The following is a 23,422-nucleotide window of genomic DNA, read 5'->3' on the forward strand; positions in this document are numbered from 1 at the left end:
CGACACTGCGGAGGCCTATAATACGGTAACCGATCAGAAATGGATTCACATTGTCTTAGCTCTTAGTATAAAGAGACTTTAGCTTTATCTATACACTGAAAAAAAACTCCAGCCATGGAAACCGTACTTACGGGCTATATAGACATAACGTCTGCGTTCCGGGCTCAGAGGCAGAAAGTTCCGGGCGTAGCACCCGGAGCAATCGAAGCTACGGCTCCAGCACCCGGAGCAATCGAAGCTACAGCTCCAGCGCCCGGAACTCTCGACCTCTGAGCCCGGAACAGACGCTATTTCTATATAGCCCTAACTTTTTTTCCGGTGTAGCTTTGTCTACAAAGAGCGACGCCAAGAATGGCACAATTTGGGCCAGCGGGGATTTTTCTGAAACCGGCCCAAACTATACCTTATGATTCCCTAAAACGCTGGTAAAAATTTTAGCTTGAGTATACGCACGGTTTTTGAGAAAATGGGGGGCAAAGTTGCCAAATCGCCATCATTCTGGACAGCATTTTTACGGCAAATAGACGGGGAAAGTGGACGAAAAAGTTACACCTTTGATGGGTTTTGGCTGTAAATGTTCTTATTGGGCCCCTGTGCATATAGCTGTGTTCAGTTCCAAAAATTTCGGTCGTACAGTGGTCCAAAATGGAGAGAAATCGTGGATAACTCAGGATTCCTTGTCAAATTTTTAAAAATGAAAGTAAAATTGTCGGTAATTGTCGGAATTGTGTGTAAAATTGATCGGGCTGAATAGAACAAGAGACAAAAAACCAGAGACAAGAGACCCTCCACTAGTATTTTGGCCATGGCGGAAGCTTTTACTTTCGGGACTTGAGCATTCTACTGTTTTCTTACCTACATGTTTGATGTTCAACAACGTGTTGGCAGTCTCGTTTTGCAAACAAGCCGAAAATGGCCGAAGTTTGGGAAACTTGTTTGGCTCATGACGTCACCCGAAGCTCATCATCCACCACGTAGGTAGGTCAACAGCCGAAACTAGGGTGATGAATGTTGCTCCCGTATAATTTTCCATGAGGAACTGTTGAATCCCCGAAAGAAAAAACTTCCACTTGTCGCCAAGAGTATAGAGTACCTATATTGAGAGAGTATGGCCACTGGGGTTACCACTTCTGATTGGCTCAGCCATCTTAGGCTGAATGGAGCCCTTAGGACCCAAAAATGGCGGACGCCATAAATTAATGAAATGCAAAATGACTCAAAATGTAGTTTTCTTTGCTTATCGTAACGAGAAATTTACCCAAATGTACTATTGCGACATCTTTACATATTTTTAAGGCTAATCGTGTGCAATTTTTGAGAAAAATTATCGTAGATGTAGTAAGGTTGGCAGCAAGTGCGGTTGGTGATAACCGTCAAAAGTTGGCAATGACCCCCTCCCATCCACAAAAACCAAAACAAAGCACCGCCATTTTTGGGTCCTAAGCCTCTCCATGGGGCCCAGTGGCCATACTCTCTCAATATAGGTACTCTAGCCAAGAGGCCAGTGGAAGGTCTCTTGTCTCTGCAAAAAACCCAAAGGTGAAAAACTGCGAACCTTGATCGAGCTCGTTGCGAAGGTAGGTGGCCTGCTGTCGGATATCGATGAAGAGCCACATGATGGCGGTGGTGGCGGCGACGCAGGCCAGGACCAACATGAGGGTGCAGGCCCGGAGGAAAGAGGAGCAGGCCCGCTTCCTGATGAGGATCCTCGTCCGGCAGGGGTTCCTCACCTCCTTCCCGGACCAGTTCCCGTAGTCCTCGTCCGAGCTCACCGACAGCAGCTGATCCTGCGAGCTGATCCCGCTCGAGTTCTGTCGGCACCGGAACCCGTGCTTGCAGCTTTTCCCGCCGGACCCCCTACCGCCCCTCCGACGCCACCTCCGCCGTTCATGTGGTGCGAAGACACGAGTGCGTCCAGCTCCTTTCGTTTCCGCATCTTCTTCCCTCCGGACCTGAGGGGCACGTTCACGCGGCTGATCTCCATCCCGTCACAACTCGACCTCCGTCTCTCTCATAAGTCCCTCACTTCCACCGGTCTTCCCAGCACTACCGGACCACAATCCTCGTTTTCGCTCTTCATTGAGGTAGCATTCAAGTTCAGGGTGTCTACTAAAATAGGCTGGCCAAAAATCAGTGCTTTCACAGTGTTTTTTTTTTTTCAGTGCATTCCCGAGAAATTCAGTGCCTCCTCGACAGAAAAATTCAGTACTTTTTCAGTACTTCTGTTTGATGGAATTCGAAAAATTTCATAAATTTGAATTTCTCGCTCAAATTGCGACAAAAATGGCAACGATTCCGTACCACTTTTTCAGTACTTCCGGACCGCCCTTAAAAAATCAGTACCATTTCCGGACTTTCCAGAAATTCCGGACTTGTAAACACCCTGTAAAAGCTATCTCCAGTTCGATATTTTCCCGCCGATCACAATTTTTAAACTACTCGTCTAGCTGGTTTGTTGAGCGCACGAAACAATGAATCATTGCCTTCCGATTAAATTATTTAACACTGTCCTCACAAAATCTCTCGACCCCCGATGAAAGTACGAGCCACAGCCGAAATTTCGAATTTTAAGCAACTGAGGCACGGAAAAAGCGACTCGACGGAAAACTGAAGAGGCAGCTCTTGTAGCCTCGACCTGGCCGGTTTCGCTGTCAAAGGCTTCAAGGTCAGTCAATGGGGTAGGACTGATTATTAGGTATCACATCTAACTATCACGCTTAACGCGACACGAACTATTACCCGCGTTGACGATGATATAAATAAATAACAAGACAACACACTCGATAATACTGGGGAGAAATCAGTGATAGAAACGGGGACAAAAAACAATTCACAACTGTAGAGCTGGATGAGAGACGATGGTTGGTCCTGGATACATCACGAACTTCTCGCGATTTGTGGTTAGGTCGATGAAGGATGAAATAAACTTGGGGGTTGAAAGTTATGGAACAAGAGAGCGACGGGATGAATACATTCGCGGATGGGAGACGAGGTAGTTATTGTGAGAGAGGGTTTCTTGGCGACGCGACGGCCGCGACGGGTCATGGGCGCAGGACCCGATACAAGAATGACACGATATTGATTTTCCGGAGCAGTGCAAGGGGCGACAGCTCCGCGCAACTCCAGAACCCGGCTGAGGTGCGCCCGATGAGTTGCCGCCAATTTCGAATCTAGGGGTAGCTTCATGCGCCTACTATCACGTAACCTGTTACATGCAGCCTCCATCTACGATAAAACATGAATTGGACGTACACTGGAAAATAAAACACATTGGATCTAGAGTCCAGACTCTTGAAAACATTGACAAGAAAAAATTCTCTTGATTCCATCGGATTTTCGCTTGAATCAAAACGAAATCCGCTTAAATTAAGAGGCGTGGTTCTTCATATAAGCTAGATTCTGATTAAATCGAGATTACTTTTTCCTGTCGATGTTTTTAAGAGTCTCGACTCTAGATCCAATGTGGTTTTTTTTCCCCAGTGTATTTATGCTAAAAGGAACTATGTGCAAGTGGGGTGTGCTCGTGGAAGCTGCATAAGAAAGAATGTAAAAGTGTGTAGTTCCTTTCGAGAAAATTGAAAAGCGGGATTTTCAATTAAATCAAAAGGAACTGATGGTGAGCGCTAACTCGTGAGCCGTGAACACGTGACAAGAGCGTTGTGGACAGGGCTCATGAGTTAAAGACGAGCGAGCACGACAACGGCTTCGTTGCCGCTGACGTCACTGGCGCTTGCAAATCCCCATTCATTCTTATGGCCCTTAATTAACTAGCACACCCCTTCTTTCCACTTGCACATAGTTCCAATTACCTAAGATACGTCCAATTGTGAAAGAAAAACTCTTGAAAATGATGCATTGTTTTTTTTAACACTCTTTTACGTAGATTTTATTTTAAAATTTGTTTTGAAGCATCACAATATTTGAGGGAGTTTTTCAACACCTCTTTTTACTTATATTTTGTAACTCGTAAATTTTACGAAGAAAAACCCCTAAAAGAATTTCCTTCTTCAAAAATTGTAATACTTTTTTAAGAGTTTTTTTAAAAAAAAAAAAAAAAAAAAAAATTTAACAGCCGTTACTAGTAGGGATAACTGAGACCATTTCTGGGTTTTCACCATAGATTTTGAATTATTCGGTGAGCTTCCTCATGTTGTGTACATTAGGAAATAAACTTCGGTTCCCGTTGCTGAACTCGCACTAATTTGGCCATTCGCGATGATTCGCACTAAAGCGCATATAGTATAGAAATCAGCGATCCGTTTTTCAGTGCTACCACAATACGTGAAAAAAGTGTCTGAACGGTTCCAAAACGAACAAAAAACGATTAAAAATTTGGGAACCAAAGATTTATATTATTAGAGGTCCATAATTGGACGTATTTCTGCCAAACGGAACTAAGCGCATTAAGTCATGAGCCGAGACCCATTAGAATGTATACACAACAGGCTCACGTCATAATGCACATAGTTCCGTTAGGTAGAAATACGTCCAATTTGGTATTTTCGCAGCCGATGTGGTTATCAAGCATCGGCGCGGCGCGCAGCGCAACATGAGCATTGCGCGCTTTTGGGTGCGAGCGAGCAAAACTGGGGCGCCTTCAATTTTTTTCACGCAACACGCGCATCCATGGAGCACGAATAGTTGCATTCAGGCGCTGTGATGAACTGTGCCTCATTTCGTGCGTACATCGTCCGCAAAACTGAGGAACGTGGAGAACAAGTCGATGGTGAAGGTGATATTATCAGCCGACGTACATCTCGATTTGCGACGTTACGTATCTCCTGTCACAATTCACTATCCAAAGGAGGCCCAATTATCGTTTTTGCTCAACATATCATTTGTTTCCCTTCGTTTTAAGACGGTATCTTCTAAACATTTTGCGCAAAAAAGTCGAGCAGCATGCTCATGAAAAAATGAAAGACGAGTGAAAATGAGGGGCTTGGAGGACAAGGCGTGTAAGTGCAGTTCTTGATATTTCAATATATACGCGTTTACAGTTTAGTAATTACATGAGGCCTTGTGGCGAGAAGAAAGTTCAAACTCGCTGTTCGATGCTTCAGTAAAAATTGTACATACATACTTTCGTGGTGAATTTATTTACAGAGAATTGAGACTAGTTTTACTGGAAATCATTAATACCTCGTTTTTTTTAAAAAAAAAAACTGCACGTATCCCACTTGTCTTGCAAGCCCGTCAAATGCTCACACCGAAAAATTTACTTGATTAAATTTGGATCGCAATTAGCAAAAAGGAACCAGCGTGATTACCGTGTTATAAAAACGTTGCATCTTCATAATGGACCACTAGACTAGGTCTGAATTTGAGCAATCTGATACATGTTTCTTAACCAGAATTTCACGCAGAATACGATTCACACAACGAAAATTACTGAAACCAACTCCTGACGAAGATATTAACATTTGTATTTCACATTGATGACGAGGAATTTGAACTGCCCGCTACAAGAAACTCAAAGCTCTACGTGAGTCAAATCGCGCACTACAACGTTGTTCAGCAAGCTTCTCAATCGAGCAATGTTCATTTCCCACCATGTGTTGTTCAAACTATAGGCAATTTGCTACAGCTGATCCAAAGCGTCAAGATTGAGGTTGCCAGAATTTTTATAGCGCTGAGACTGCCATGATAACGTTTAGCGCGCGATATGAATCACGCAGAGCATTGAGTTTTCATGAGCGGGTGGTTTGAATTCACGCATCAAGAATCATTGAATATCTTCGTAAGTATTTAATTTCGGTAATTTTTGTTGTTCGCATCGTGTTCTACGTGAAATTTTAGTTACGAAACATGTATCAGAATGCTGAAATTCGTACCTTGTCTAGTGGTCCAATTATTTAAAAAACTTCTCAGGATAGCACATTGTCTTTCCTTCCCATCAGAAAATTTTTAATTTTAGAGAAAAGTAATGGTGTAAATTTGAACACTGAACCATATATTAAGTCTTTCTAGAAGGAAAGTTGCACAATTTTGAAAACACTGTAATCGCGCTGGTTCCGTTTTGCTAAATGCGATCCATTTATACTAAATCAGAAATGGACCACCAGACAAGGTACGAATTGAAGGATTCTGATACATGATGCTTGATCAGAATTTCACGTAGAACACGATTCGCGCAACGAAAATTACTGAAACTGACTCCTAACGAAGATATTAACGTTTTTATTTCACATTGGTTACGAGAATTTGAACTGCCCGCTCACAAGAAACTCAATGCTCTACGTGAGTCAGATCGCACACTGCAACGGTTTCAGCGAGCTTCTCAATCGAGCAGTGTTCATTTCCCACCATGTGTTGTTCAAACTATAAGCAATTTGCTATAGCTGAACCAAAGCGTCAAGATTAAGGTTGCCAGATTTTTATACCGCAGAGACAGTCATCATGATAAACGTTTAGCGCACGATGTGAATCACGCAGAGCATTGAGTTTTCATGAGCGGGTGGTTTGAATTCACGCATCAAGAATCGTTAAATATCTTCGCCAGGAGTTGATTTCGGTCATTTTCGTTGTGCGCATCGTGTTCTCCGTGAAACTTTGGTTAAAAAAATTGTATCAGAATGCTAAAATTGGACGTATTTCTACCAAACAGACCTATGTGGCGATGAGAAATGTGGGGTGTGCTCTAGAAATCTGCATAAGAAGCAATGTAAAAGTGGGCAAGTTCCTTTTGAAGAATTGGAAAAGCGGGATATTGCATTCTATCAAACAGACCTATGTGCAGCTGAGTGCGGAACTCATGAGCCGCGGGCATGGCAAGAGAGCATTGTGGACAGGGCTCATGAGTTAAAGAGCCCCGACGACGACGTCGACGTCGCGCTCCTCGATGATCATTGTCGCTGACGTCACTGGCGCTTTATTCTTCTCATTCACTCTTACGGCCAGAGACTAACGAGCACGACCCATATTTCTCACTTCCACATAGGTCTGTTTCGTAGAACTACGTCCAATTCATACCTTGTCTAGTGGTCCATTCAAGGTTTTGAGAGGAAAGAAGAATGCTCACCCGACATGACATCTAGATCCAGTCTCCTGAGTTCTGAGTGGAGCACGACAATGAACCATGTAAGAGCGACCAGCCAACATAGAAGCGCTCCAGAAATGAAGATCAAACTCACAATCCGCCCGGCCCACCAACATTCTAGACCATGGCTGGACATTTTTGAAGATGATCCTTTGGTTGCCCTCCTGGGAAAAGAAAGAAAACAGCATCTCAATCACAATTTCTGAAGATACATCACTGGAGAGGACTTGCCAGGCTAAGTACATCGAAAAAAAAGTGAAGTTGATTTAACATTCTGGATGTAAAAATAATGTGCGAGAACTGATAACATGCTGAATGGGCCTGTTGCAAACTTTTGCTAGAGCAAAAATAAGAGTTGTTTCTTATAGATAATGCCTAAAAAATCACGATGAGCGCATCGACAAAGTCTGAAATGCACTCATAACTTCACAATCTGCGTGAGAAATTTGCGTTTTTTAAGCTTCCCGCTTCAAAAACGATACTACGGCACAGGTGAACATTTTGTTAGAGGAGTCGCTCCATCGTCGGCGATATTCATCATGGCCGACACTTGCGCGCAGTTTTGCGCGTAATTCGAGGAGAGTTCAAGGTCAATCAATGCGGGCGTGGAAAACATGAACGTTAAAACACGCCGATTGTTACTTGGTCTAATCCAGTTCAGGTATTATCTCGTCCCATCACACGTGTTTTGGCGGATTGGCGTCGGCCATGATGAGTATTGCCGACGATGGAACGACTCCTCTTACAAAATGTTCACCTGTGCCGTAGTATCGCTTTTGAAGCGGGAAGCTCAAAAAACCGCAAATTTCTTACGCAGACTGTGAAGTTATGAGTGCATTTCAGACTTTGCCGATGCGCTCATCGTGATTTTTGAGGCATTATCTATAAGAAACAACTCTTATTTTGCTCTAGCAAAAGTTTGCAACAGGCCCATTATCTGCTACAGCAGTTATTTTAGCAATGCCTAGATGTAAATCTAACTGCTGCGGCGGCTAGTTCAGCATTTTACAAGTTCTCGCACACTTTTTTTACATCCAGAATGTTAACTCAACTTCACCTTTTTTTCGGTATAGGAAGTCTCACTCACATATCTAAAAAGGTTCATGAATGCAAGCGGACTATACTGCCGTGCTATGGAAGAACGTCGTATGAACATTTGAGAGTCGTCAAATTTCCTCGAATAAGACATGTATTTGTTAGGAAAGTTTAACATAGCTGTCCCTGAAATTTTCAGAAAATGTAGATTAATCGCGTGCAAAATTGTGAGAAACATTTGAAAAAAAAACATTCAACATTGTCCCGGTAAATTTGACTTTCAATGAAGGAAAAATGGCAACATCTGAAGGCTCATACGGAGTTGTTGCTTGGCACGACAGTAAAGTTTAATAAGTAACATCTGAGGTCATATTTAGGGCGAGTGCGGATTTATACGAGCGTCTTCAAACGCATCATTACTCAATCCATAGTTAGAGGCGCGCTAGAAAAAAGTTGTTGGAATGAGCAATTTTTTGGAAAGTGAGGAAATTCTTGTCAGAACAAAAAAGGGCGCAAAAAATAAAGCTCCGGCGATATTCCGACGACACACGGATCTTTTTGACTTTTCTGACTGCGTCCGTTGAAAAAAAATTTCCACATTCCAGGGAAAAAATTTCACTGAGGGAGGGAACACATCTGTGGATCGCATGAAACGTGAGGAATTACACCCACGTAAGGAAATAAAAGTGAGGAGCAAAATAAAATAAGAAAAAAGGTAATCACTTGAATCATTACAGAAAAAGAGGAAAAAATTACCGATCGCGTACTTGAAGCGTGCACTTTTTGCACCCCCGTCTCAGTATCGCAGCGGCACCACATACCGACGGTGAAACTACCAAACCACGTATATCGGTTTGCGACGTCGCAGACTTCCTGCCATACTTTATTTTTTAAATGAAAAAACTACTTAACGTCCAGTCTTGAAAATTTCTGTGATTTTTCTCTTCGTGCAGAGAAAATTCTGTGAAAATTTCAAGGAATGATATTGATTTGGTCTACTTCAAAAAAATAAAATGTGAGCGTAAATTTTTAAACACCGCAAACGAGATACGTGGTTTGGTAGTTTCACCGTCGATACGCGATTTCTTCCAGCGGTTTTTTAGAAACCAAAAAATGAATACATTCTTAACCTCAATATCGCGGCGAATACGCAATTTTTCCAACGGATTTAAAAAATAGAAATAGGTAAGAAAAACTACACATGTTTCCATAAATATCGCGGTATTCATAAACATCAACATTTTTAGACAGGCGAAAACCCAAGATAAACTTCATTTTCGCGTGATACCACATACCTATCGTACTTCGAAGTACGAGTAACTGCGCGCTTAATTTCCACATTCAAGGATGCGGGCATAATACCTACATTCATGGAAATCGCTTACTCGAAACAGACAAAAACCGAAAGTTTTCCTTCATTTTCGCGTGATACCAAACGGCTACTCCGGAGTTCGAAAAGTTGCATGCTTGGTTTCCGCTTTAACCAGTGTTGAGGGAATAATTAAAAAAATACGTGATTTTTCCAGCGGATTTGTAAACACATGATAAATCATACGGCATTTTTATCTCGATATCGCGGCGTATAGATACGCGATTTTTCCAGGCAACTTAGAAAGAAAGAGAGAAATCGCGCGTTTTTCACCTCAAAATCGCGATTTTTCCGGCGGTTGTACATACACATAAGTAGGGAAGCAATTGCTACTTGCAAGTCAGTATCGCGATTTTTCAGCGGATTTATAGAAACAAAATGATCTACACATTATGCCATGATCATTGCGGCAGACTTAAACGTTAGTATTTTGACATTATTTATGGCACTTATTTGTGCCGATTAATTGTGTCATTATTTACTTCATTTCGCATGATGCCACATGACTAAATATTCCGGAGTTCAAATACTTTCACGCTCGGGGTCTGCTTTGACCAATGTTAATTCATGAATTGTTTCTAGGTATACAAATTTCCGTGAATATTAAAAAATATGCAATTTTTCCAGCGGGTTTGTAAAAACATGAGAAATTATACATGATTTTCATCTCGGTTTTTTTCTAATTTTAATTAAAAGAAATTACAAACCCCACAAGTTAAAGTTGTTGCCGCATGCTCGCAAGTATTCGAGAGGGTGCAGTTTTAGATTGTGGAGCCTCCTGTATTATTGCACCTAATGAGGAAATTTCACTTTCCGTTCCAGAGAGCCCCCCCTTTCCTATTTTTCAGATATCCTTTTGTGCCTCTCTTGACTCTCTGAATAGGTGATAGAGGGAAGGGATGGTGCTTCCCCTCCCTACTATACTTATTATTGTATCCGCAATACCCCCCCCCCTTAAAATCGATCATTTTTGGCTTATTTATACAGAGCTGCAGTGTACTAATTCCAAATTTGGGTACTCCAAACTACCATTTTAACATTCTTCAAAATTTAGATATAACTTAAAACTGAAAATTATGAATTAAATCACGAGAAAAGAAAGTTTTAAAATATGAAGGTTAAAATGGTGAAAGTCTGCTAGATATTGTTGCTAAGTTAGGTCAAGAATGATCCTCTCTGCTCTACTTGTGTCCAAGTATCAATTACGCCTCAGACAAATACTTACTCTTAGGCAAAATGCCAGTGGAAAATCCTACTCAAAAAACTAATTGAAATGGGATGATAAACAAGAAGGAAAAAAGTATTAAGAAAATTTGTGATAGGAAAGAACATTTTGGACAAATGAGTCGCTTCATGCAAAATCGTCCTCCATCCAATACAGTGTTTCAGAATTCAAGAGGACGATTTTGTTGTAGAGTACGGGCACAAAATGGCTTAAGTAAGATGTTAAGAATGTACAACAATTTTATAAAAAAAAATCCCCTAAGTATAATTAAACGTTTACTAAAGAGATCAATCTCATTCAGCAGTGTCATAGGGCACAAGAAACCAATGCAATTATGAAACCCTGTATAAGACGATGGACGTTTTTTCACAAGTCAATTTAAATGACCTAGCACCCAGTCTATATGCACCTTCTGTGCTCAAGAATTGCAAAATATAAAAATAATTGTAAATAAAAGGTTGTAAACTTTAGGATGTTGTTTGAACAAAGTATGATTTCAGAACCATAAACTTACCTGCGATACTTTTTTCTCCTCGGGGCTTGCAGAACAATTTCTGAGAACTCTAGGTTCGTGTCACTGTCAGTTTCTGTCATGTGTAACAGTTCGTATGAATTAGGGTGATCTTTCTCCATTTGAAGAGGGTGAAAGACAACTTTATATTCATTGCTACCAATTATCGACGAAGGAACATGTTTGAGCCTTCAGAAGGCCAGCACTTCATGGTCACATGATGAAATTCAATACAGCTAACTTTGGTTAAAAGGTGAATGACGCTTTCATTCAGTACCTTCATGCCACACACTTAACACTTCCTTAGAGACCAATCATAGAAATAAATTGCACATAATATGAAGAAAGGAATTGGGAGAGTGCTTAATTCATTCCTTCTTGCAGGAGATATTAGTTCATCAGTTTAGGAGATACAATGATTCAATTGGTTTTATATTACACAACGTTAATGCACTGAGACTGGTTCATCTTACGTTCAGGGACCGATTCCGATGTGTCATATGGGAATAAATAATGGGAGGTTTGAAATTAATTGAATAATCAGCTTGCTTCATAATAATAATATTGAGTATAGTCACTTGGTCTACTAGACTGGTTTAACTTAGGAAACCGTATTTTACGCACATTTAAACACTTCACAGCCTGTTGTCATGAAACGATATACAGTGCAACGCTAGGATTAAGAAATAAGGCAAGTAACTGGCAAGAATACATGAAATACAGAATTACTGCAATCGTTTTTCATGGCACTTTATCACTTTTACCCACTTAACCTCCTGATACACATGAGGTCATAGAGAAAGCACAGGTGCGATGGCGAGGTAGCAACCTTGGTGATTGTGTCGTGACGTTGACATGCACGTCGGTCCATCAGCCAATGAGAATGAAGCTAAAGCAAGGCGTAAACACAACTTCACGCCACACATGATCCAACTCGGTCACTACGGACGATATTAAAACTACAATGGCTGATTTCCCATTTTCTCTGCCAACTTACAGCGCTAGCTACAAGCGCCCTCTGATTACATGAAGATAAACTACTTACTTTTTACCGCGCGTTTTCCAAATTAATGCCCTTTATGAAAAACCACGGGCGGAAATGAAGGGGGCGGCCGGAAGGCCTGCGCCCTCCCAGATATCTACTTAGACCCTCCCAAGAAATGTGAGGATTTTGCAAAAAAAAAAAAAAAAAAAAAAAAAAACTTGTAGATGAAAGGTTTTTTTTTAGATTTTTTGGATCTAGGAAATAGTAATTGGATCAATTTTTCGAAATTTTTCGGGGAGGCTCTGCAAACCCCTCTTATAAGCTAGGGAAGTCCCTCGAACTTCCCTTCTAACTAGGGGAGTCCCGCAGATTCCTCTTATTGGAGATGTCTTTTTGTAACCCCTCCCAGACCCCCCTTGATGAGGCAGTGAGGCACTCCTCTGCCACCGGCAACCCCCCCCCCCCCCCAAAAAAAACAAGTTCCTAGTTCCGGCCATGAATTTTACGAAGTAAATTACCTGCATGCAGTACTGTCTCGAGGGTAGGTAGAGCTATAGGCGGAACCAGACACCTCGGACGGGGGGCTGGAAGTGGGGGCCGGGGGCCCTCCTCATAAAATTTTTGAAGCATCGATTTGTCGTTTGAGTCAATTTTGTCATGAATAATTACCCCCTCATCAATTACATTTTCCCCTCCTCTTTCCTCCATTCCTTCCTTCTCTTCTTCTTCCCCTTTTTTACGGGCGAACGGGAGGATGGCGCACGCCCCTTACGCCCCTCCTCCCTTGGATCCTCCGTTGGGTAGAGCGACAGCATAGAGTACATAGAGTCGTAATGTAAATGGGAGAGCTGGCGCCATGTTCTGCTCGACGAATTCCGAGCCCGGTGTGCGCCGAGTTCGGGTCGCTTTTTCGATACATTTTCGATCCAAAATGGCGGTGTGGAATACATGGTAATTCCTATCTCCGTTGTTGTTGTTGTTGTTGTTGTTGTTGTTGTCATCGGATGACCGGGTACCCGTGTATCGCAAACAATCGATTATGTATCGAAAAAGTGACCGGCGTCACACAGGAGTCTCGGAATTCGGGACATGGAAAATGCTTAAAAGTGGCGCCAGCTCTCCCAATTACATTACGACTCTATGTACTCTATGAGCGACAGGAGCGACGGAACCAGACGCCATATTGCCGAAACAAAGGCAGCGAAATGAAAAAAAGCGGGGAGAGGAAGAAATATTAAGGGGAAAGGAAATGGTAGAAGAAGGAAGAAATAGGACAAGAAAAAAGAAGCAGCTGGAACAAAGAGGAAGAAAACTAGGGGGAAAAGAGAAAAAAGGGGATAGAGGGGTATGAAAAATGGGGAGGGAGATGAAAAGGCATTGATAAGGGGCAAAAGACGCCTCTGTATGTAGGAAATCACTCTTTGAAGCTTAATTTTCAAATACAAAGGCGCTATTTGGTGGCGTGGCGTTTCGCGTCTCCCGTCGAAAAAAAGGCGCTCTTGTTGGCTCTAACAAGAGGATTATTCAAAGACGGCGCAGCTCGGCGCTTGGCCGCAGAGGCCGATTTATAGTTGCATCCAAGCCAAAAAGCAAATCAAGAGTGTGGCAGCGTAAATTAGTTTGTAATGTGGTTGCTTTAGATCATTTATTGATAAAGAGTGTCGCTGCGTAAAAAACGCCTTCATTGTGAGAAGATACTTCCTAGCGTGGCCGCGGAGGCCGAATAGTTGCATCATTTAAAACACCAATCAACCTTATATATCAGTGTGAATGAGCGAGTAATACGGCTGCTTCAGATCATTGGTTGATGAAGAGTGTCGCCGCATGAAAAACGCCTTCATTGTGGAAAGATACTACCTGGCGTGGCCGCGGAGGCCGAATAGTTGCATCATCAAAAAGCTAATCAATAGTGTAGCAGCGTATTAGCAAATGGCAACTATGTGAACCTAGTCACCCTTTGATAAAGTACGAATTTACCAGGAAAGTTGTGAATATGTCTTCCAATTTATTTTTCGGACAATATTGTTCACTCTTAAATCTGAATATCTGAAAATTTCAAGCAAAAATATACATAACTTTCTTCCGAAATGAGCATTTTATCGGAGGAAATTTGGCAACTCTTAAATGTTCATGCCGCGTTTTTCCTTGACACGGCAGAATACACATCTGTCATTGCGTCCTAAGAAAGTCGGTCTTCTTCGCATCTTCCTTTCTTTTCTCAACGGCTTCAGGGCAACATCGAAAGTATTAACATTGATGAAGAGTGTCGCCGCATAAAAAACGCCTTCATTGTGGAAAGATACTTCCTAGCGTGTCCGCGGCGGCCGAATAGTTGCATCCTCTAGAAAGCCAACAAACAGTGCAATGTAGAAGCAAAGACGCATAGGTTAGCGACCCTCATTGTGATAAGAGGATTCGTGAGTAATGCGGTTAAATGTTTTGTCATGACATCGAATGCTATGTCATTTTCATGAGACGCGTATGACAACGAACCTTGTCACTTTTAGGAACTCCCGCAGACCTCCACTAGAGTTCCATCTCTATTGCTCTTAGCATATCGACGGTGAAACTACCAAACCACATACCTCGTTTGCGGTGTTTAAAAATCTACGCTCACATTTTATTTTTTTGAAGTAGACCAAATCAATATCATTCCTTGAAATTTTCACGGAATTTTCTCCGCACAAAGAGGAAAAATCACAGAAATTTTCAAGACTGGATGTGAAGTAGTTTTTCATTTAAAAAATAAAGTATGACAGGAAGTCTGCGACGTCGCAAACCGAGATACGTGGTTTGGTAGTTTCACCGTCGATATTATGTTCCGCTCCTTCGGCTATATAAATATCAGTATAATTAATAGGACATAAGTACATTCAAGATTTGCAGATTTTCATGACGTCACCGTAAACCATCCGAGGCGACCCTCGGATTTTAAAGACTGGAAATTTTTTCCGGAAACGGTTTTATGTTCTATGTTTATAACCTTAGACACCTTTTTTTTGGCTACCCGATGACAATGCTGCCGTGCTGAGGAAGAACGCCGTAAGAACATTCGAGAGTTGCCAAATTGCCTTCGATTAAATGTTCATTTTTGAGGCAAATTAAGAATATTGTTCCTTGAAATTTTCAAAAGTCTTAGATCAAATTACGAACAAAATTATCTGAGAATAATTGATAGACAAATATTCAAAAAATGTCCTAAAAATCAGTGATTTGCCAGTGGAAATTTGGCAACGCCTGAAGGTTCAAACGGCGTTTTTCCTCAGCACGGCAGAATGCAGCATCTGAACGATTACACGTTCCCAAGTGCATCCGGTTCATAATAATTGGACTACATTTTGCAATCATTAGGAACTACAACTTTTGCTTCATCTGTAAAAACACTTAGGTCCATTTGGAAACAAATGATACATATGTTGTTTCTAAACTGAGGCAGAAAATAGTAATCCCTGTTCGCAAAAGCAAGTCCAATTGTCTTCATATTCTTCAATTTTTTAATACTGGATGTACTCCACTTCGAGAACTCTTCATCACTGTGCACAATTTCTCATGCAATCAAACGCACTGCTTGCGTAAAAATTAAAAGTTACGCACGCACGTTACACTCTTTGCAAGCTAGTTAAGTTCAAATTACGTTGCTTTTTTCTGTGCTCTCCGTGTAAAAATGTTGAAAGAAAAGTTCTATAAGTTTTAAGGTGTTGAGTTTTAAGGTTTTTAAGATGTCCCTGGTAAAAATTGGCAGTAGAATGTGTGTTCCAAAATACCATAGACCTATAATGCCGGCTGTAAGATTTCCAAAAGCTTCTGTAGCCGACTGTACAATTTCTTTTGGCCTTTTATAGCCGATGGCGACTAAGCAACAGCAGCCGGACGATAAAGTTTATGCTAAACGTTACTAAATACGGATATTAGGACTTAACTAGTTTTTGGACCACCGCTCTCTTTTTGTGCCGTAGTATCTTGAATTATTTTGCGAGGAATGTTCCGTACTTTTAAAGGATGCCTGTCATTCTTAATATGTTGGAGCGCCTTCAATTTCTTATGATACTGTGCAATACCTCTGGTGTGAAATAGTTGCTTCAGACGCCGTGGCACGCCGCGGCGCGGCGGGCGGGCAGAGAGCGCGAAACGCGCATTAGCGCTTACAAACCTAACAGGGATACTTCACGCATTGCGCAATGCGTGAAGTATCCCTGTTAGGTTTGTAGGCGCCAGTGCGTCGCCGCGCCGCTCCGCTTTGTGTTACGCTCTAATATTTAATCTTGCGGAGTCAGCGTTTTTCAACTCATGATTTTGAAATGTCTCCACACTCTGCATGGATAATTCTTATTTTAATTGATGAAAAAAAATATATTTTAAAGGAAAATATAATGTGTGTTTTGTAAATATTTAGGTAGTTCCGTATGAAACTTAATTATTTCCAAAGCACACGAATTTCTACACAATTTCTTATAGCCTTTTATAGCCAATGGCGATAAAGTGTAAAGCCCGGCGATAGGAACTTTGCCCGACTGTATACTTTTTTATAGCTTCGTATAGCCCGGCTATATGATTTGCTCCGCTTTCTACAGCCAGCTATATGATTTTCAATAGCCTTGTTTATAGTCGGCTGTAAGAACTCCTATGGTATTTTGAAACGCAGCTCCTATCGCCAATTTTTACCACGGTGCCGCTTGCATATTCTTGCTTTTTTACTTTCTCGCTCCCATAGTTTATTTTTTCATCGTATCCGAGTACATTTACAAAAAAAATTCTTAGACTGTGCCTTTAATTGTTGTCAAGCGTTTCTGCATATCGATGGTGAAACTGTAGCAATGCGCACTTCGGGTTGCGGCGTTGCAGACTTCCTGCCATACTTTATTTTCTACATGGGAAACTACTGAACGTCATTTTTTGAAAATTTCAGGGATTTTTCTTTCCTTTCCAAATAATATGCTGTGAAAACTTCAAGCTATAATGGTGGTTTGGTCTCCTTTTAGAAAATGATATAGGAGCGGAAATTTCGAAACACCGAAACTGAGATACGCATTTTTATGCAGTTTCACCGTCGATATCCTGTCATGATAAGGAAAAACGCCGTATGAACCTTCAGGCGTTGCCAAATTTCCATCCATAAAACACGAATTTCGTGGTTAACTTATGAATGAATATTTTTCCTCCAATTTTTCAGATAATATTGTTTGCAATTTTACCTGAAGTTCCTCAAAATTTCAAGGAAAAATATCCATAACTTCACTTCGAAAATACAAAATAGGGGCAGAGATTTTGATACACTGCGCGCGATGGGGATAAGTGGTTTCGCACTCCAGCCATCGATATAATGTGGAGGGGAAATTTTAGCTAGCCAACTCACGGGACGGAGGGCGTCAAAAAAACATAATACAATCTCAGGAGGGAAGGGGTAAATGCGTAATTTGAGAATCCGGCAACAGGGAGAACCACACGCGGCCAATACTAAATAAACGTAACGCACACGTACATACACAGGCACTAACACATCGAGCAGGGAAGCGAGCACGACCGCGGCGCACAGTGGATCGAGGTGTTAGGGGAGGTCGCAGATGAAATCTTTGGCTAAAATCTCAAATTTTGATGCTATCTCCTCACAATTTCAATATCAGAGGGTGCCGTTTCTGACCGGGAAATTTACGAAAAAACCAATGGAGTCACTTTTAAACTTGTTTACTTCATATTTGCAAAGATACAACACGGAAAAAATTAAATTGCTGATTTAAAAATTCAGTTGCTAAAAAAGTGACTGCAATGTTTTAATGTAGATTTTACTACGAAAAAATGCTACTTTAACCACCCCCGTGATTGAATTAGCTTATAATGGTGGTTAAAGTGGCATCCTATTGTTGTAAAATCTACGTTGAAACATTGCAGTCACTTTTTTTAGTAATTGAATTGTTAAATCGGCAATTTAACTTTTTCGTGAAGCTTTCAAAGTTCCAAAATCGTGTCCGACTTCTCCTATTGACTCGCTCCAGTGTGCGGCGCGGCGCGGTGTCTCCGGCGCACGAATAGATAAAAAAAGGATACACGTTTTACGTTCGATTTTAAAATTCAAATAATGTCACAGAAATGATTTTTCGTGCGGAGTGGGGGGCAAAGCGGCCGGAGCGGGACCCTAGGCCAGCACATAGACGGGCCCGCCGAGATGCACGAGTAGGAGAAAAAACAAAACGGAATAATGAATATTGGAAACAAAAGGAGAGAGAAAGATGGAAAAGAGGATGTCATGTATAAATTGACGAAGAGGAAAAAGAAGCAAACAGAAGTTTGTTTGTACGTTTGTGACGAAAGATGTGAAAAATAATCGTATGGCAGTGGTGTGTCAGCCCCAGCTCCAAGTTCGACGCCTCTAGTGCGACAGTGGTCATTTGGTTTGTGCTGTTGGTGCTAATGGTCCCATTTGTTGGTTGCGCTGCCCACGAATAGGCTTTCACCAAGTAAGCATCTATTTCACCTCATATTTTCCCTCCTCCCTCTCTTTACCTCATCTTAACTCGACTAATTTTTCTTCCTCTTTTTTCCGCGAGGATTACTTAAGAATAATTCTTCTTCATGCAGATGATTTCTTACAAACGCTAATCTTTTCTGTGGTTCTACGTTCTGGTTTTTTTCCGAAGTGTCCCCTCCTTGTTGCTCACCGCACCCTTTTCTCTAACCGATCTAATTGAGGCGTTGGGTGCAGAGGGGCATTTCTTGGTTGCGGTGTTTTGGAATTTTCGCTGCTGATCAATATTGCAGAGAGAAAACTACTGAGTGATTTTTCTGAAATTTTTCGGTTTCGGCATTGCAGAATCATGAAGAAAATTCCGTAAAAATTTCAAGAAATTTCATAAATTTGCTTCCGTCAGAATACATGGAACGTTAGTGGAGATTTTGAAACTTCGCAACCAAGAAATGCCTTTTCTGCACCCAGTGCTTCCATTTCAACGAATCAATCCTTGGCAATTTACGTATAATCGAAAAAAAACCATTGCGTATACAAATTGAGCATATGACAGTATGCGTAACTGGACTCCAAACTACCGCCACTTACTAGACCGCTGAAAACATGAAATTAAATCACCTTAGAGGAACTACTCAATTTTTTCCCTCTTTAAAAGTACCTACTCCCAACATGAAATTAAATCACCTTATAGAAACTCCCAGATTTGTTTTCCTCTTAAAAAGAACTCCCCCTTTCCCCCGGAACCATGTGAACCTATGCAGGCATGAAACTCCACCCTCTTTGCCGTTCGAGTAGGATACCCGCTTTTATTCTGGATTACTTACTCAGCGGGGAATATCCGGCTATGGAAGGGACGATTCTTGCAGGAAAAGATACGTAACTCATCATAGGCGATGTGGAATGTAATTATAAGAATAATTGGATTGCATTTTGCAAAAAGGAACCAAGAGCATTCCAATGATGCTGGGATTGTGCAACATACATTCTTTGCAACAAAATTACTGAAATAATGAAAAAAAAATCATGTTTACAAGGATAATTTTCCTCTTGAATTCATAGTTTATTGAGGTAAAGATAAAATTTGTAAAAGTTATCAGTTTAGATTTGCAGAGTAAAGAGAGTTGCACAATCCGTCGTTTTCCTCACGAAGGAACGTAACTACATTTCAATGTTGCCAAATTTCCTTTCGTAAATTGCATTTTAACCAGAAAAGTATTGGGCATTTTTAACTGAAAATTTCACTGATTTTTCTTCCGATTTCATGCAAAAATCAGACAAATTTGGATGTAAATTGCACACTTACATTTTTGTAAAATAAACCAATTGTTGGAGTCAATTTGGCAACATTGGATTGGAGTTACGTTCCTTCGTGCGGGAGACGACGAATCTCAGCGACATTGGAATGCTCCTGGTTCCTTTTTGCAAAATGCAATCTAATTGGACGTATTTCTATCAAATAGACCTATGTGCATTATGACGTGAGCCCTGTTATGCACATATCCTTATGGATCTCAGGGCTCATGTCTTAATGCACATAGGTCTATTTGATAGAAATACGTCCAATTTATCGTAGGAACGCTGAATTTTCCTGGGCTGGACCATTCGCTTTTTAAAAATGTTTACTTTTTCATACGGTCCATCTCACGAGTGGATTCCATGAACCCTCCCCAACGTACCTATTGACGTCTATTTTTTCCACTCCAGCGTTCGAGTCTTTTTTGATAATTACTTTCTCTCGCACCGTAGGATGCAAAATGTGTTTTACTCTTATCGTGAGGGTTCTGTGAACACTCTCCAAACGTATTAACGAAGGAACCGTCCCCTTTTCCTACTCCAGCGTTTGAGTCTCTTTCGAGAATTGCTTTCTCCTGTGTACTGCCGTGCTAAGGAAAAACGCCGTATGCGCCTTCAAGCGCTGCCAAGTTTCTTCCGATAGAAACCGAATTTACAGGATAAATTGTGAATATTATTTTCCACTATGTTCAGACAATTTTGTACGCAATTTAATCTAAAATATCTGAAAATTTCGAAAAAAAATATGCATGAGTTTTGTCAAAAATACATGTTTTATCAAGGGAAATTTGGCAACTCTCAAAAGTTCATACGGCGTTCTTCCTTAGCCCGGTATTGTAATACAGAGTGCGAAATGTTTTCAACTCGTATCGCGAGGAATCCCTATGCTTTTCAAGCAGATATTGCATTTTTTTAGAACTACTAAATGGATTGCATTTTGCAAAAAGGGACCACTAGCATTGCAATGATGCTAAGATTGTGCAACTTCATCTTTTGCAATAAAATTGCGGAAATCGTGAAAAACTATGAAATTTAGATGGTAATTTTTGTCTTAAATTTACAGTTTTTAGGGAGTAAAATACTAACTATTAATGGATAATCGGGTATTTCCTCCAAGACAAAAGAAGTTGCACAATCTTAGCAACATTGCAATGCTAGTGGTTCCTTTTTGCAAAATGCAATCCAAATGTAGTACAAAATGAACAGCTTCTTTGAAATGTCTAAGATGAACACTAATTTGTAGTTCCAAAGTATATATGGCAATTTTGCTAGACAATCTGCTCAGGGATAGGATAACATTTATGCTGTATTGCAGATTATTTCCATGTCAATTGTCAGTGATATAATGTTCCAAACCAATAATTTGACTTTTACGAAATTCTGAGGAAGTAAGCACACGGTAAATCTGGGACAAAATGCGTATAAATTCAACGCAATTTTCAGAATATCTGTGGTTACTTCATTATTTCAAATGAAAACCGCCACATTTCACATTGGAGAATTTGCACGCACATTTTTTATTACTTCACCTGAGAGTGATTAAAGAGCTGATTTCGCAGTATTTTATTTTAAATTTTTTCAGATATGGGAAACAGTATTAAAATAGATTTAAACGTGAGAAAATGTGCCGCCTTGTAACCTCATATGGCGGCATTTACCATTTGAACATGTGTATTTCAGCAGTTTAGATCATTTTGTTATATCTGCTCCAGTAATTTTTCAATATATGAACCACGGGTATCCTCGTGTTTAGTTCAGTCAGTAGTTTCCACTTAGACACGAAATTCCTGTAATTCCAGATTCTTGCAAATTCTCCACTATAACTATACGTTTACACTATTGGGACATTTGTCATTATTCTGACACCCTGGGCCCCTGGGTTTTCATGTTTTCTCACAATTTGTTCTACTGTTCTTCTAAGCCGATTTTAATTATTTTTGCGGATTTCAACAGGTGCTCGTTCATAGATGAGTCACTTCATTGAGATTTTGGAAATATGGCTCAGGTTTTTTAACACTACGCGATAAGGTTGTGAGATTGCCCATTTAAACAATGTATTCGTTTATTTGTTTGGCACAGTTTGGTTTTAAAGATCTATCAAGCCAATATTTAGGACTTTTGCGGCTCTCCATAAGAGACTGTCCCTGGACAAGTACGTCCTATTTAGATTAACCCGTGATGGCCCGCGGATCGGGCTTAAGAGGGTGCGAAGCGCCCTCTAGGGGTTGACCGCGAAGCTCCTAGTGTGTAAGGCCCCCTAAGTACTTCTGTATATTTGGACGTATTTATGTTAAAAGGAACTCGAGACATGTGAAAAGATGGGATGTGCTTGTGCAAGCTGCATAAGAAACAATGTAAAAGTGAGCGTAATTATTTTTAGAAAAATGGAAAAGTGGGATTTGACATTCAATCAAAAAGAACTAGGCGCCAAAATACGCTAACTCGTGAGCCGTAGGCATGTAACAAGAGCGTTGTGGACAGAGCTCATGAGTTAAAGAGCGCTCCCGCGTTCTCGCATGGGTCCCTTACGTCAACGCTGACGTCACTGGCGCTTTATAATCCCCATTCATTCTGAAGGCCCCTTAACTACAAAGAGCACACTCCTCCTTTCCTATCCGTCTCTCTTTCCTTTTATAGCATAAATACGTCCATTTTTCTTTTCAAAAACTCTAGATAAGAAACTATCATAATATATGGTATAATGCGGTATAATGGCGGTCATTTATCCCTGAGTTGAATACAGGGTGTCCCGAAGTTAATGCACCATAGTTTAGAGATCGAGTTTCGGGGCCAAAGTTAGACTATGTTGGTCTATACATTTCCAGCTGAAATCACTTTTTTTTTGACGCTACAGCCCATAAAATTTGAGGAATTATTTCCAGAATTTGCCCATAACTCTATTCCAAAGCGTCAAATATCAATGAACGTCGTTTTGTAGGGGTAATTTTTAGAGTAAAGATTTTTTCGTGATTCCAAATATTTGAGCTCTCTGGCCCCCTAAATTTTCATTTTCTGTCACAAATCGTTCTACCGTTCTTAAGGTTGATTTTCTGGATTTCTGCTGATATCAAGGGTTGATAGACCCTAGATGAGCTCTATCCAGATTTTGGAGATATGACCCGGGTTGCTTTACATTCCGTGATAAAGTTGAGTGAATTCTTAAACAATACGTAAATGTTCATTTTTTATCCCAGTCCACCCTGAGAATCCACCTGGTCAATCTTCATTATTTTTGGGACCATCGATAAGAAATAAGTCCTCGGATGAGCCTGCCATATTCAAATTAATTCGAGGGGGCCCCCGGCCCATAAAGCGTCCCCTGAGCGTTCGGCCGGGCCAGGGGCCTAAATATTGGGCCCGCATGGTCCGCAGTGCGATAGGACCCACGGCTCTAAAGAGCCAAGTTGCTTGCTGGGATTTTAAAATTTTGTTTTAAAAATTCTTTAAGTAATTGAGTCTGAGGGGTATTAAGGGGGCACACAATCACAGGAAAGGAAGGAAACATAGT

At 40.9% G+C, this 23,422-nt stretch overlaps 1 protein-coding gene across 2 annotated transcripts in view; it reads right to left on the reverse strand.

The window, feature by feature from the left end:
- Positions 1-12,002, reverse strand: part of LOC109039725 (uncharacterized) — a 29,674-nt gene extending 17,672 nt beyond the window's left edge. Inside the window, exons 1-2 of one of the 2 annotated variants that reach the window (XM_019055353.2) lie at positions 11,180-12,002; positions 7,019-7,200 (exon numbers count right to left, since the gene is read on the reverse strand). In XM_019055353.2, coding sequence (XP_018910898.1) covers positions 7,019-7,200; positions 11,180-11,298 — 301 coding nt within the window. In that variant the 5' untranslated portion in view covers positions 11,299-12,002. Of the gene's footprint in view, positions 1-1,555; positions 3,062-7,018; positions 7,201-11,179 lie in introns of those variants that run through there. The other variant, XM_019055345.2, reaches the window with a different exon arrangement.
- Positions 12,003-23,422: the final 11,420 nt, after the last annotated feature.

Source organism: Bemisia tabaci, chromosome 1 (assembly GCF_918797505.1).
Source record: "Bemisia tabaci chromosome 1, PGI_BMITA_v3".
NCBI classification, from domain to species: domain Eukaryota; kingdom Metazoa; phylum Arthropoda; class Insecta; order Hemiptera; family Aleyrodidae; genus Bemisia; species Bemisia tabaci.